The sequence below is a fragment of the Rhizophagus irregularis genome, chromosome 3 (assembly GCF_026210795.1).
Source record: "Rhizophagus irregularis chromosome 3, complete sequence".
In the NCBI taxonomy this organism is placed as follows: domain Eukaryota; kingdom Fungi; phylum Glomeromycota; class Glomeromycetes; order Glomerales; family Glomeraceae; genus Rhizophagus; species Rhizophagus irregularis.
Window position 1 is genome coordinate 3,201,219 of NC_089431.1, and position 15,200 is coordinate 3,216,418.

Consider the following 15,200-nt stretch of genomic DNA (forward strand, 5'->3'; position numbering starts at 1 on the left):
TATATCATGTTAGACGGTAACTACCTTTTGAATGTCTTTTTCATCCAATGGGATTCTGATTCTTAATAATTTATTATTATAAAATCGTGATGATGTTTAAAAGTTACAAAACATAATTTATTATTATTATTAAACATCAGACTACTAATTTACAATTAAAAATCAAAAAGAAAATAAATAATTCATTAGTAGATATTCTTGAATCTTAAAAATTATCATTTTTTATTCTCGTGATCTGATATTATTTTGACTCCGAGTGCAATAATCTATATAAGGTATATTAGTTTATTGGTTCTCTACCAATAAAAAATGGGTTTTTTAATTTTTTAATTTTTGAACCTATAATTACAAAAGTCAAATAAGTATTGTTTTTATACCGCATTAACAAAAATCAGTGTAACACGCAGCATAGCATTAAAATAGCATTAAAATTATTAAAATTGCATATAATTCTATGCAATATCAATTATTTTCATATATTTTTTTTTTTAAAAAAAAATAAAATTATTTATTGAATAATTTAGATTTAAATAAAAGTTTCTGCTTTCTAATTATTTACAGATATGATTGAACCAGTAAGTGATAAAGAATAAATGACTTGAAACGTACTAAATTCTGAATTTTTAATCGACGGAAAATCTTTCACATCAAATATTTGAAATAAAATGTACAACAACGTACAATGCATAGTAAAAATTTATGAATGCATTTAAAATGTAAATAAAACTTCCTTTCTAGAACGATAACATCATTTTTTAATGGTCCACAAAAAACACACAAAAACAAATGGCTATCGGTAACTTTTGGGCAGAATTATAGCATTAAATGAGGCGAGAATTCATAATCACGTGAAAGCAAGAATATTGTACAAGAAAATACAGATAACTTTATTCCCATTGATTGATTGGCAATCAGGTTCATTTAATGGGAAACTGATGGTAAAGTTTTGATTAAAGCGAATAAATACCAAATAAAGTTCGTTTCGGATTATCAAAATGTTCACTGTACGTTCAATTTTCCATTAGTCTAACGATTCAATTAACTAGTATGATAAAATTAAATTAAATTATCTATATTGTATTATTGTATTAAATACCGCAGTTGATTTCAGGAAAAAGGTACAAGACAACGTAAACAGCAACGGCAACAAGAAGAACACCTCGCAAATATTCTTGAAGAATTCAGTAATTCACAATCTTAGGATATTAATTATCTATAATAATTGTTACAAATAAAATTTAATTACCTCTTCTTACTCTTCTGCAGGAAACGAATATTATTATTTATTTATTTTCAATAAAAATTTGATCTTTTTAATTAAAAGAAATATTCGTAATAAGGGTACGTGTATTTGCGAGATTAGACCTTGTGGATTTTGTAAATAAATACACTAACAACATGTATTACAGTACATATTACGATATTATATAATAATATTTTTTTTAAAAAATTATTTACAATTTAAAGAAAAAAAATTTTTTACAAATTTACAATCACAACAAATTATCACCCAAGAATTTACAACGTTATGATTTACTCATAATATTATGGAATCTGATATAACATCCATAGCATCGTAAAATTGACCGGATCTTGAATCATTGATATCGTATGTACTGAACGAACTGATTTCGATATCTTTAATAATTAAAAAAGAATCATTAATCGTTATAATTTATTAAATGAAATATAACATCTTATTATTTACCCTTTAAAAGTCTTATAAAAGATTTATTTTCTTGACTAAGATAGATCATTGTTAAGAGTATAAATAATGTTACGGTTGAAAGAAAATATCTGGTCTTTAATTTAAACATTTTTTTTTTCGAAAGAAATGAAATAAATGAGATGATTTCTTAAATTTCTCTATTTTAAATAAAACTACTGTCGGTGTGCACGTTTAATTTATAAGGCTTGTGCACAAAGCCATTTTAAGAAAATCCCACACACACAAGCCTTAAAACCGGTGCATCTTTTTTATCTAAGCCTCTATGAAAAATCATTATATCATTATCACTAATATTTAGTGCAATCATAATATTGTAATATTAATCATATCATATGAAAAATCGTTAATCACTTTTTTACCGGTGAAATGTAACTTTAGTTCCGGTGTTATTTTGTGCAAATTTTTAGGTATCATTTAGCCATAAATAATTTTTAACGGATTTGAAATTCCAGTATTTCATGTTTAGTGAATGGTGCCTATTAAAATCAATTATAATTTTTAATGAATTCCTTTTTAAGGACGAAATTATCCTAATAGATTTAAAGTAAAACTTTCCATCAACGTATTATGATGTATTTCAAATTATCTTAACTATTTCTAAAAAAAAGTTTCGGATTTTGGACGGTTTCTCCAATTCCGGCATTTTGAAATCTGCAAATCAGATTCTTTATATTCTCTAATGCAAATCATGTGATTAATTAAGTGTTAATTTTGATTTTTGATTATCTGTTATCAAATCTTTTTTGTTCGCGTAATGTCGACAGGTAATTAAGTAAAAATTATTCTTATTATAATTTTATATTAACCTTTTCTCGTTTTAGATAAGCTTTATGTTTTGGTTGTTGGTTCCGGAGGTCGCGAACATGCTATTGCTTGGAATTTATCTCGTTCTTCTCGGGTAGAACGAATTTATGTAGCGCCAGGTTTGTAGACTGTATTTTTTAACGGTGTTTGTTTCTTTTAGAAAATCTGTTAATAAATTATCCTTTAATGCTTCTCAGGAAATGGAGGCACAGAAAGTGGTATTGACAAAGTATCTAATATCAACATTGGCGTTAGCGACTTTTTTTCCCTGACAAAATTTGCGCAGGAAAATAACGTATGAATTTTATTTTATTTTTTTTTTCTTGTTTTGTGATGAAGTTTGTAATTGATCATTTTATTTTACAGATCAATTTGGTTATACCAGGTCCTGAACAACCACTTGTTGATGGCATCGAGTCAGCCTTTAAGAAGAGTAAGTTTAATTGACATTATAATACTTTGATTAAATAATCTAAACAAAATAAAAACTCTCGGGTTATCATCAATTTTTTGAAATAGTTGGAATTCCATGTTTTGGACCTTCATCTAAGGCTGCTATGATGGAAGGATCGAAGACATTTGCAAAGGATTTTATGAAAAGACATCAAATTCCAACGGCAACTTATGAGGTTATTTTAGATCAAATGATCCTTTTATGCGTCATTAATTAAATTGTATTCTCATGTTAATTTATTTGTAGAATTTTTCAGATTACGGAAAGGCAAAGGCTTATTTGGAATCAGTATCTCATAAAGTTGTCTTAAAGGTAAAAAAAAAATGGTTCTTCAACCTAAAAATATTCATTAATATATAAAGTTTTTTTTTTTCGTTCTCAAGGCTTCGGGTCTTGCTGGTGGTAAGGGAGTCCTAATTCCTGCCGATAAACAAGAAGCATTGTTTGCATTGAAAGAAATAATGGTTGATAAAGTATTTGGATCAGCGGGTAATGAAGTAGTTATTGAGGAATTTCTTGAAGGTCAAGAATTAAGTATATTAGCATTCTCGGATGGTTATACAATTGTCCCTCTTCCTCCTGCTCAGGATCATAAACGTATTTTTGATGGTGATCAAGTGATTATTCCCGTTTTATCTTCAAAAAATTTGTATATAAATATCTTTTAATTCTTTTTTTTCGTGGAATTATTTTTGTAGGGGCCAAATACTGGTGGAATGGGATGTTATTGTCCAACTCCTATCGCTATTCCTGAACTTATTGCTCAAATTAAAAATGAGATCCTACAGCCTACTATAGATGGCATGCGACGTGATGGTATATCTTTATTTTGGTAATACCTAGAATTTTATGAGAATTCATTTATGAATAAAAATTTTTTTTTTTTAGGTTTCCCATTTGTTGGTATGCTTTTTACTGGGCTCATGATAACAAGTTCCGGGCCTAAAGTGTTGGAATATAACGTACGATTTGGAGATCCAGAGACTGAAGTTGTCTTACCACTTTTAAGTGATAAATCGGATTTGGCAGAAATTATATTGGTAATATTGATTCTTTTAACAATCAATTAAATTATTAGATTTTAACCTGTACTCTAATCATAGGCTTGTGTTGAGAGACGATTAGACTCAGTAAATATTGAAATTAAGCCGGGTTTTGCGGCTACTGTAGTTATTGCCTCTGACGGATATCCCGGAAGTTATCTCAAAGGAAAAGAAATTACTTTTAATGATGTTCCTTCTGGTAAAAAAATAATTTTCTCTAGTGCAGTTCATTTTTGTCAATAATAATATAAAAAAAAAAAAGAATTCATCATTTAATTATTCAGATACGATAATTTTTCATGCTGGTACGAGCATTAAAGAAGGGAAACTTGTCACATCTGGTGGTCGCGTACTTGCAGTGACGGGTGTGGCGTCTACATTAAGAAATGCTGTTGATAAAGCATATGAATGTGTAAAGTCTATCAGTTTTGATAAAATGTATTTTAGAAAAGATATCGCTCACCGGTATAGAAATTTAGATTGATTCTATCCCATTTATGGTTTACGTACATATACTTATAATTTTTTAATTAGTGCCTTTGCGTATTTATCCCAGCAACCTGCCAAGGATAATGTAATGACGTACGCGTCTGCCGGCGTTTCTATTGATTCTGGCAATCTTCTTGTTAAAAATATCAAATCATATGTGAAAAGTACTCAACGTCCAGGTTCTGATTGTGAAATAGGAGGCTTCGGTGGATTGTTTGATTTGAAAGCCGCTGGATTTAATGACCCAATTTTGGTATCTACTACCGATGGGGTGGGAACTAAGTTAAAAATAGCTCAGGCAATGAATTTACATGATACTATCGGTAAGTAGTTTTTGGATGTGTAGATAAATAATAATTATTAATATTATTAATTCTATTATTTTAATCATTTAGGCATTGATCTTGTCGCTATGAACGTAAATGATCTTATCGTGCAGGGCGCGGAACCATTACTTTTCCTTGATTATTATGCATGCGGTAAATTAGAAGTTGAGGTCGCACAAAATGTAGTGAAAGGAATTGCTGATGGGTGTCTTGAATCTGGATGTGCTTTAATTGGTGGCGAAACTTCAGAGATGCCCGGTGTATATAATAATGGTGAAATTTACTCTAGCGTATTGAACTAATTATCTTGTCAAATTCTTATTAAACATTTTTTTTTTTTTAGGCGAATATGATTTGGCAGGATTTGCAACGGGAGCGGTAGAACGTAAAAATGTCCTTCCGCGCATATCTGATATAAAAGTCGATGATGTTTTAATAGGAATCACATCATCCGGTTTACATTCCAACGGATTTTCGTTAGTCCGTAAAATCATCAATAAGTACAACCTTGAATATAAATCACCATGTCCATGGGATTCAACAATTTCATTAGGTGAAAGCCTTCTCACACCAACAAAAATTTATGTTAAACAATTGCTACCTGTTGTCAAGGAGGGACTTGTAAAAGCAATGGCACATATTACGGGTGGAGGGTTTATAGATAATATACCGAGAATTTTGCCTAAAGATCTTGGAGTTTCCATAGATTCAAACGTTTGGGAATTACCAAAAGTATTTAAATGGTTGAAAGAAAATGGAAATATACCTTCAGGTAAGATAAGTGCTTTTGAAATATTTAATTAAATTTGACAAATTGATAAATTCTCAATACTTCTAATATCTCATAATCCAATAGATGAATTGTTTCGAACATTTAATTGTGGAATTGGAATGGTGTTAGTAGTTTCATCTGATAATGAAATAAGAGTTAAAAAATTACTTCAACAATACGAATCGAATGTTTATACAATTGGACGGGTTGTAACGAAGCAAACAAATAATGATAAACACGTTGTAATTAAAGGGATTTAACAAATAATTTTGATTTAAATTTTAATGACTATAAAACTATATGTGATTATAATGTGATATAATAAAATATATAAGACACGGAAGAAAAATTATTAATGTATTTTCCAAGTTATATTTACAAATATAATATTATGCAATTAAATTTTATTTATTTTTTTTTTTATGATTAGCTATTAATGAAAATATTTTTTTTTTTGGTTGATGATTTATGAAAACGGATGAATGTGATTATATATGTGTGTATAAAAAAGATTATATATGTATATCTCTAATGATAACAATTAATTTTATATTCCCATTATTAAAATTATAAACTCAAAAATTATTATTAATATTATCCATTGAGAGGACGACCGTATTCTTATAGCAGCATTTGATTTAAAAGAAACATCCATTCCTAGGGAATTGCAACTGCCAGCATCACCATAGGTTGAGATAATTTTTGAATCAGGGCATCTAAAACCAAAACTGGCAGGACAAGATCTAGTTAAATTATAACACAGATCAACACAAGGAGCTAATTCCATATAAGGTTGATTAATGTTCATGGACTGGTCAGAAATTTTTATACGAGGTCGGTCCCTTAATTTACCATTATTTGAATCTTCACTGGCACAACGTGGAATTGTTATAGCGCAAATCCAATTTTTATAAGCTTCTTTACAATCATTACAATTTCTAATTAATGAATATTTTGATTCAGTGTCATTACAAGGATATTGATCTATTGTTAAAGTGAAATTATTAAAATATGATTTAGCAAGATTATCATATCCAATTGCTAACTCTGCTTCAGTATTTTTAGAAACTGTTTTTGGTACAGAATAAAAAACTCCATCGCAAAATTCCAGATTTTTTATTATTACACAATTACTTTCTAAAAACAAAAAAAAAAAGAATTATTATATTTATTATATATATATATATATAATATATTTTTAAAATTAATAAATATACGAAAATAACTTACGAGATTGTGTTTGAAAATTAACAGGCGTAAAAGTTTTAATACCATCAGTTGATTCTTCTGTGACCAATGCGGAATATTTTGTACCATTTTTTAAATTATTTAAAAATATTGAAGTTTGATATTTCCCATATTTTTCACTTCTCGTATATGTGACATTTGTACTCCAGCCATTTTCCTTGTATGCACATGATGACATTGAAATTCCATTCACACGTGTAGATTCAACAAAATAAGTATAATATAAAGGTTGTTCTATACTAGTAGAAAATGTTCTAAGTAATGCATTATTATTATCAGTATCATCGAAAAATAATCCATTTTCAATAGGAGTTTGATGTACAAATCCTATATATATTATAGTGTTTATATAATTAAATATAATTAAGTAAATTAAACATAATTAATAATAATAACAATAAATTTAATTAATCTTACCTTTAGAAGAAGCTCCAATTTCAAAATAATAATCATTAAGATAATTATCAGATAATTTAGGCGCATAAACTCCTACATATACACCATCATAATTTCCTTTTGATATTGGTATAGTAACATTTAAATAACCATCTTTTAATATATATTTGTGACCATAACTATCAGGACCAGGATTTTTCGATTCTGTTGAAATCCAGACTTCTAATTGATTAGCAGGAGGCATTTTCGGATTTTTAATCAAATTTTGTAAAGGAGCTTTACAAGTGGTTATTGTAAAAAAAATATTTTCATTTAATAAAGTAGTTGAATTTGACAATGGGAAAGGACTTTTAATATCATCTTTCACATTTTTTCCTATTTGATATACATAATTAATAATTGAACCCTGAGGTAATTTTTCAATTTTTTCAGTTCCTAACTTTGCTATTATCGTTGTATTTGCTTGAGCTTCAATGGTAGGTATTATTAAAAAATAACATGTTATTATGAAAAATAAAGATATTATGTATTCATAACTTTGAAACATTACAAAAAAAATAAAAATAAAATAAAAATAAAAATAAAAGTTATAATATATATTAAAAGAATTTATTATTATTACTATTAAAAAAAATATTATAAAGGAGGGAAAATGAGTTTTTTTTCTCAAAAAAAAAAAATTTCAAATCTACGTTAGAAGAAAAAAAATTTTTTAAAGAGCAAATATAAATAATGTAAGGTTCAACAGTTTATTCCTATAACTTACAAATTCAAAATTAGGTTCAACCAAAACAAATTGATCATTTCCACATTTAATATAGCATTGTGAAACATTCTTAATTGCCAAGATTCATAAAATTAATTATTACCAGTTTTTGATGATCAAAGGATCTTCTAATTACATGTCACGTATTGTTTTCTCAATAAAGAAATTTCTTTAACGTTGGATCCGTTGCTTGAACGGATATTAATAATTTTGAAGATCTTTCAGATTAATAGATAGTTACCTGCAGATTTAAATAGTTTAGCGGGAGTCATTAAGTCAATGATCATCTATAATGACAAAGTTTTAAAATTTTATTTTCGTAATGTTGTAGTAATTGACTTAGAATTTAATATCCGACGGATATCCGGATTCCGGATAACGGATATCCAAAGTGTAATTTGTGTATAGCGAATCTATTGCTATATATAAAAAACATCAATTCCGCAAAGAATATCTATTCCCAAAATTTTTTGCTTCAAACACTTATTTGTAACTTTAAATTACAATTTTACTGAAAATTCAAACGGATAACGGATCCAGTCTCTAATTACGTAAAGTGTTGATCCAATCTTGAAACGCAAGCTAAGTGACCTATTCTGATTGCTAACTAAAAGTAAACAAATAGTCGATTCCATAATTTCCCGTATACAATAGGTAATGAAATGTACCATTATTGAGATCAACAATTATTATATTACAATGGCAGAGAGGAATAAGATGCTAACAAATAAAAGAAGAGTTTCAGAAATGTTATAATATCAATTCAGCATGTTTTTAATTGAAGATTTATTTACATTGAAAAGGACATTAATACATTATCAAATCTAAAACTACAAATTAAAAAATTAAAAGTAATTGATAGAAAATATTGATATGTCAAATATCAATCGATCATAAAAAATTTGCATAAAATGCTTACATGAGTCGTTGAGAGGCATTTATTAATTTGTGAAATAAAATAATTGAATGATAATGTAATAACCAATCGGAGATTAAAACAGTTCAACAAGGAATATCAATAATAAAGCGAGTTCTCGTTAACCAAAGCCGAGCAGTTCCAAAATTATGTAATAAATAATGTCCACGTGTTCATAAAGTGTCGGAAATAAAAATCGCGTTTGTTTGTAACTGCTTAAACTATCTACTTCAACAGGAACTTTGATATTTTCTGTATCCAAAGAAGAATCCCAAAACTAAAAATTTTACAGTGAATAATAGAGCATACCTATTAACTTCTTCTTGTTTCTTTTGAATGTTGCTTTAATTTCTCGTAATCCAATCAATGTGTTTATATCATTTCGTTTTGCTGCGCCGCAGTATGAAAAATTTCGGCATTGTTAAAGAATTTACTTCTTCTTATGGTGAGATGGGACCAATTTCCTGATCGGAGAAACCTAACGAAAAAGAATATGCAAGTTTTTAAGTTTTTGGTTATTATTTCCCACACTATATAAATATATATATATATATTATGTACCTTTCCTATTTCGGCTAAATCATCATTAATCTCGCTTTCAAGCAATCTGGCAGAAACTGATGGTCGTATTACACAGGAGTTAAGGAAATATTTACACAATGTATGACAAAACTGATTGTACAATGTAAATCACGTGTTTTAAAATCAACATAAATAAGGATATCAGTCACTTTAGTTTTTTTAACCTTTACTTCCGTATCTTCCTTTTGTCGCGCACGCAATTTTCTTTGTGGATGATATCGCTGATTTCCATCCATTGCTGCGTCTTTATCATTTTTAAGAACTATAAGTTTATTATAAAGTCGTTTAAAAAGTTTAAAAATTAAATTTCAGTACCGCTCGTTATATCGAAGCTTTCAAAATCTTCTTTCAATTTTTTTCTTCGTTCATCCATATCTGCCAACATTTGTTCTTTTAATCCTTGTTTCTCTGCCTATCAACAATGTTGTGAAAATAGGTAAAATAAAACTAATTAGTATAATAAAAGAAAATTATATATTTATATTTGCCAATACATATTTTATAAAAATATACCAAATAATCTTCTTCGACCTGTCGTTGTTCGGCATCAAACATTTTTTCTACGCATTCAAGTCTATAGTCTCTATATAACCTTGCTTTTTCGAGTGTCTGCTCGCGCTTATCAATAAGTTGCTGCAAACGTTCTTCATATTCCGGATGTGTACCTAAATACATATATGAATTAATGCGTTTTACGAAGTCCGACGCATTTAAAGAATTTATTTATTTATCATTTAATTCATAATAATTAGTTTTTTTAATAATCTTTTTACCTTCTCTCATTGCTTTTATATCTTGATTGATTTGTCTTATGCTTTCTTTAAATATCCTGTAAATCCAAAACAGAAAATTATTACAGGACGAGAGAATTCGTGATTGGTTTACGAATAATCGAACAACTTTGAAAGCGTAATGTCTAGCTTTATAATAACTCAGGCCAAACATGGCCTTTTCCAAGATAGAAAAAACAAAGAACATTTCATAAGACTTATACTTACTCATCCTTTCTACTAATAAATTCTTTTTGGAAACGCTCTATCCGGTCAAGTATCTCTTGTCGCTTTTTTTCTTTTTTCTGGTCAACTTGCGTTTCGCGGTGGTCTAATAAAAACGAAAAAGTTTTCGATTTCAAATAAAAAGAGAAGTAAAAAATAAGTACCTGACGTTTGAAAGCGTCTTATATATGGTTTAAAGTATTAAAAATAGGGTAGAAAAGTTTATTAGCGTCTAATTACCTTCGGAGGCCTCTCCCTCTTCTCGCTCATCATTGAATCTTCTCATGGACTCCTCATCGTCAATTCTCATGGGCTCTACTCCAAACTCCGAGTCACCGCCGTCAAAGGCCGTGTCTGTCATCATAGGGTCATAGTCCTCCGGAGAGTCAATTTCTGAAGAATTCCCCTCGAAATAATTTGGTTTAGTTGCGGTTTGACGTTTTGCTCGTTTTGAGTTAAGTGCCTTTTCTGAGGCTTTATGGGCGGAAGGTGGCATTTGTTGGAAAAGAAATATCTTATTTATTATTTAAGTCGTCCAGTTTTAAAATAAATCGGGATAAAGTTTTGGTTTTTTAAAAAACGATACAAAAGTGCTAAGTCAAACTACCATTAAATAAAAATGTTTGGTCTTTTTTTTAAAAATTACCACTAATAAAGGCTTTTTTCATCCAATCAGAAAATAACTTAATAACTAAGCCACCAAAATAAGATTGGATCAATCAGTTCGACTTTGTCGGTCTGGAGTTTTTCATAAAATTTCCTTTATTTCGTGATACTTTTTCAGATATATCTATGCTTGCAAAAGTCTATAAAAGGCCTGAATTGTATGTTTTATATCTTTATTGACAAAAATATCTACACCTTAACTTTGGCACAGAGATATTCTTTCGGAAAAAATGAATTCAAATACCAGAGGTCTCTAAACAATTTAACAGCATAATCTTCATATCATTACTTCATCTTCACTGTTAAAGTGAAATAATCGAGTTACCCACAAATATGGATTTTGTATATATTTGAGTTTCTGATTTTAAAAACATATATTTATATTGACTGCATATTCTAAGTATTCTTATATTTAAATTCAGTACTGAATTAATTTATTAGAAAAAAAATTAAAATTATTTTATTGCCAATATTAATTAAAAAATAAAGATAAAATTAATTACAGATATTAGATATATACTGTAAATTGCAAAAAAATCAAATTTTTCCTTATACGGTTCACTCTCATTATAGTGAGTGGAGATTAAAATTCGTTATAGTGAGAAATTCACTATACTGAGAATCATTTTATCATTATATAAGAATTCACCAGAGGGTATATTATATTTTACAAATTAATTGAAAATAATTATAAATAAATTAAAATCTAGTTTAGTTAACTAAATGAGATAATAAAATCAATAAAATGCAAATTTATTTTTATATTTAAACATTGATTATAACAACTAAAATTCAAATAATTACATTTTATAAAGTCAAAAAACCAAAGAATTATAAAAAACAAAAATAAATTACAGTATTATAAACCAAAATATTAAAAAACATGAAATTAAATTTGCTAAATCTAAATTTAAATATAAATTAAAAATCAAAAACAATAAATATAAATTAAATTCAAATATAATAAATGAAATAAAATTAAAAGTTTTAGCTTTTAAATATAATAAAACAAAGTTAAAAATAATAAAATCCAATTAAAAAAATAAGGACAGATAACTTTTAATATATAAGATTATAGTAAAAAATTAATTGGCTAATTTGTTATAATAAGAAATATTTAATACTTAATTAATATGTTAAGAAAAATTTATTATAAAATAAATTCATTATATTAAAAGTTAATTGTAATATTTATTATATTATATTTATTTATTATAAACTTTTACTTTTTTAAAAAAATTATATTAACTTGACTGTTAATTATTTGTTTAATATATTCTACTTTTTTTTATTTTTAATTTAAATTTTGATAAATATATGTTGTAACTGAAATTGAAATTTAATTGAATTTAAAATTCAGATATGGGAATTTCTGGAAAAGTTAATTGAATTTTAAATTCAAACATTGGAATTTTATTTGAAATTAAAATTCAGATATCTTAATTTCAGATAACCCTATAACTGAAATTTAAACATGTTAATCTTACATCTGAAATTCCAATTTAACTAAATTTAAATTCAGATACTTGAAGATTATATCTGAATTTAAATTTCAATTGGCTTTTTCAGAAATTCCTGTATTTGAATTTTAAATTCAGTCAAATTTTAATTTTAGTTACAATATATACAATAATTATATTTAAATATTTTCTTTAAATTTAAATTTTAATTTATTTAATAAAATCCCCTTTTTTTCTTAAATTTTCAAATTAAATAAATGATTAAGTTAAACTATGTATTTTTTTCTTATTAAAAATAATAGAATTAAATATAATAATATTTATATTATAGAGTTATTAGATACAAAGTATTCAATATAGAGATAGATATTAAATATAAATGAAGTACCTAATAATAGTTATATTTCTAATAGTTTTATGTAATTATAATAAATTAATCAATTTTACCCATATATAGCATATTACATCATTTATTACTTAGATATCATTTATTTTTAATAATAAATGATATAAATCATATAAAATTTTATAATTAGAATAAATAATATTTAAAGAAGAATAATTTATCAGATTTATAAGAAGATCAAATTGTAATACTTGATGATATTCCATTTGAAAAAATCTTATTTTATTAAAGTACTATAGAGTGGAAAAAAAAACTCATGATCAGATATATTTATTTACTAATTAATAATAACTTTTGGTGATATAGTTGCATTTATAAAAAGATAAAAAATATTGTTAATAATGTTATAATAAACCTAATAATAATATAACTAATTTTATTTTAAGTTTAAATTCATTAATTTTGAAAGAAGAAGGGGATGGATAAAAAGAAAAAAAATCAAATCAAATCAAATCAAAATCAGTATGGTTTAAATTAATAAATATAGTATCACTTATTTTTATTTTACTTTTATTTTTATTTGTATTTTGATGATTGCATTCTACTGGATAGATATAGCTTATGATAATTTATTTATATAATATATAAACTTAATATTAATAAAACATATAAAAATCATTAAAAAAAAAACATAAAATATAAACTTCTTTAACAATAATATAATATATATTATTTTCTAAATTGATTAATAAAAAAAAATTTTTTAAGAATTTAAAAAATACTAAAATAATTAAAAATTTTATAAAAAAAAAAGTAAGTATTGATTATTACTAAAAAAATTTAAAAAAAAAATTTAAAAAAATATTATAATAGTATTATAATAAATATATAAATAAAAATAAGAAAAGTAATGGAAGGAAAATTTTCAAATATAGTGAACAGTGGTCAGTTGCTTTAGAAAAAACAAGATAATATATAAATCAATTTATTAAAGATGGAAATAGGGTAATTTGGAAGGCATATAATAATTTCAAATTATATAAATACAAATATAGTTCTTCTTTTGCTTGTATGAGAAAGCATTTACTAAAGCCATACGATAATGATGATCCTATACACTGGTAAAAAAATGATTTATCCTACACATATCTTACACATATTGGGTACTCAAAATGTAGAAAATCATACACAAATAATACACATATCATACACATATTGGGTACTAATATATATATCATACATATATCAGATACCTGATAGGTATACTATATATATAAGTACCCAATATGTATATGATATGTGTATTATTTGTGTATGATTACATTTTAATACGATATATGTAAGATATGTGTAGGATATGTGTAGGATAGACCATTTTTTTACCAGTGATATAATCTGATAGCTACTATGGGAGGATATAGGTGAATTTCATAAGGTGATGGTAGGGTACAGGAGCAATCTTATGGATGGGGAACTGGTTTGGAGTTTTAAATAAATTAATTATACATGTAATGGAACTTTCTATTTTTTATATAATTAATAAACTCACAAATTGCACTACTTTGCAAAAAAAAAAAAAATAAGAAAAGTAATATATATTATATAATTATTAAAAAAAAGAAAAAATCTTATTATACTTAATAAAATTATATGATTATAAATATTATAATTTAATTAATAGGTTTAATCATTCTTAGTACGATCACAGAAATTAAAAGAATTTTACTGCAGACACTATTACTAATAATATAAAGGTACAGAAATTAGAGTAATTAAACTGCACCATAGTGAATCAATATATATAGTATAACTGCATATTTCAATAAAGGATTTTGGTATTCTGCTAATATTCCTAATGAGACCTTTAGAATGTTTATAATCCTATCTGAATAGTTACAATTATTATTAATACTTTAAGAGTAGAGTATCCTTTTTAGTTAAATTTTACTATAGTAAATGTCTACTGCAGTTTGTATTATATATTAGATAAAATAACTAGTTAAATAATTTACTGGTACAGTCAAACCTACCTCTATATACTGATATTGCTGTTTTGGAAAAAAGTATTGGTATATCGAATTATCAGTTTATAAAAAAAATTTTATATACCGATATTATTATAAATAATGTAATTAATATTAGTATAAAATATTTTAATATATATAAATTATAAACATACAACTTTAATCTACATTTTATAAAATTTAA

At 25.8% G+C, this 15,200-nt stretch overlaps 3 protein-coding genes across 3 annotated transcripts; 1 reads left to right on the forward strand and 2 right to left on the reverse strand.

Moving 5' to 3' along the window:
• Nucleotides 1-2,483: 2,483 nt before the first annotated feature.
• Nucleotides 2,484-5,973, forward strand: OCT59_020793 (Bifunctional purine biosynthetic protein ade1; the record flags this gene model as incomplete). Its single annotated transcript, XM_066149404.1, has 15 exons — nucleotides 2,484-2,493; nucleotides 2,551-2,652; nucleotides 2,731-2,828; nucleotides 2,900-2,966; nucleotides 3,053-3,162; nucleotides 3,234-3,299; nucleotides 3,371-3,604; nucleotides 3,686-3,803; nucleotides 3,876-4,027; nucleotides 4,091-4,229; nucleotides 4,315-4,495; nucleotides 4,565-4,842; nucleotides 4,915-5,118; nucleotides 5,189-5,617; nucleotides 5,702-5,973. The coding sequence occupies 15 exons, from the start codon at nucleotides 2,484-2,486 to the stop codon at nucleotides 5,875-5,877; spliced, it is 2,364 nt and encodes a 787-aa protein (XP_065990314.1). The 3' UTR covers nucleotides 5,878-5,973.
• A 100-nt stretch (nucleotides 5,974-6,073) lies between these two features.
• OCT59_020794 (uncharacterized protein) lies at nucleotides 6,074-7,808 on the reverse strand (the record flags this gene model as incomplete). The annotated part of the gene is made up of 3 exons (XM_025316601.2): nucleotides 6,074-6,754; nucleotides 6,848-7,192; nucleotides 7,283-7,808. 3 exons carry the CDS (start codon nucleotides 7,806-7,808, stop codon nucleotides 6,165-6,167), a joined length of 1,461 nt encoding a protein of 486 aa, XP_025180110.2. The 3' UTR covers nucleotides 6,074-6,164.
• A 1,565-nt stretch (nucleotides 7,809-9,373) lies between these two features.
• On the reverse strand, nucleotides 9,374-11,145 carry OCT59_020795 (uncharacterized protein; the record flags this gene model as incomplete). The annotated part of the gene is made up of 8 exons (XM_025316602.2): nucleotides 10,761-11,145; nucleotides 10,524-10,626; nucleotides 10,299-10,354; nucleotides 10,039-10,190; nucleotides 9,841-9,937; nucleotides 9,668-9,769; nucleotides 9,505-9,569; nucleotides 9,374-9,421 (listed from the first exon to the last, which is right to left on the reverse strand). Exons 1-8 carry the CDS (start codon nucleotides 11,014-11,016, stop codon nucleotides 9,374-9,376), a joined length of 879 nt encoding a protein of 292 aa, XP_025180111.1. The 5' UTR covers nucleotides 11,017-11,145.
• Between the last annotated feature and the right edge of the window lie 4,055 nt (nucleotides 11,146-15,200).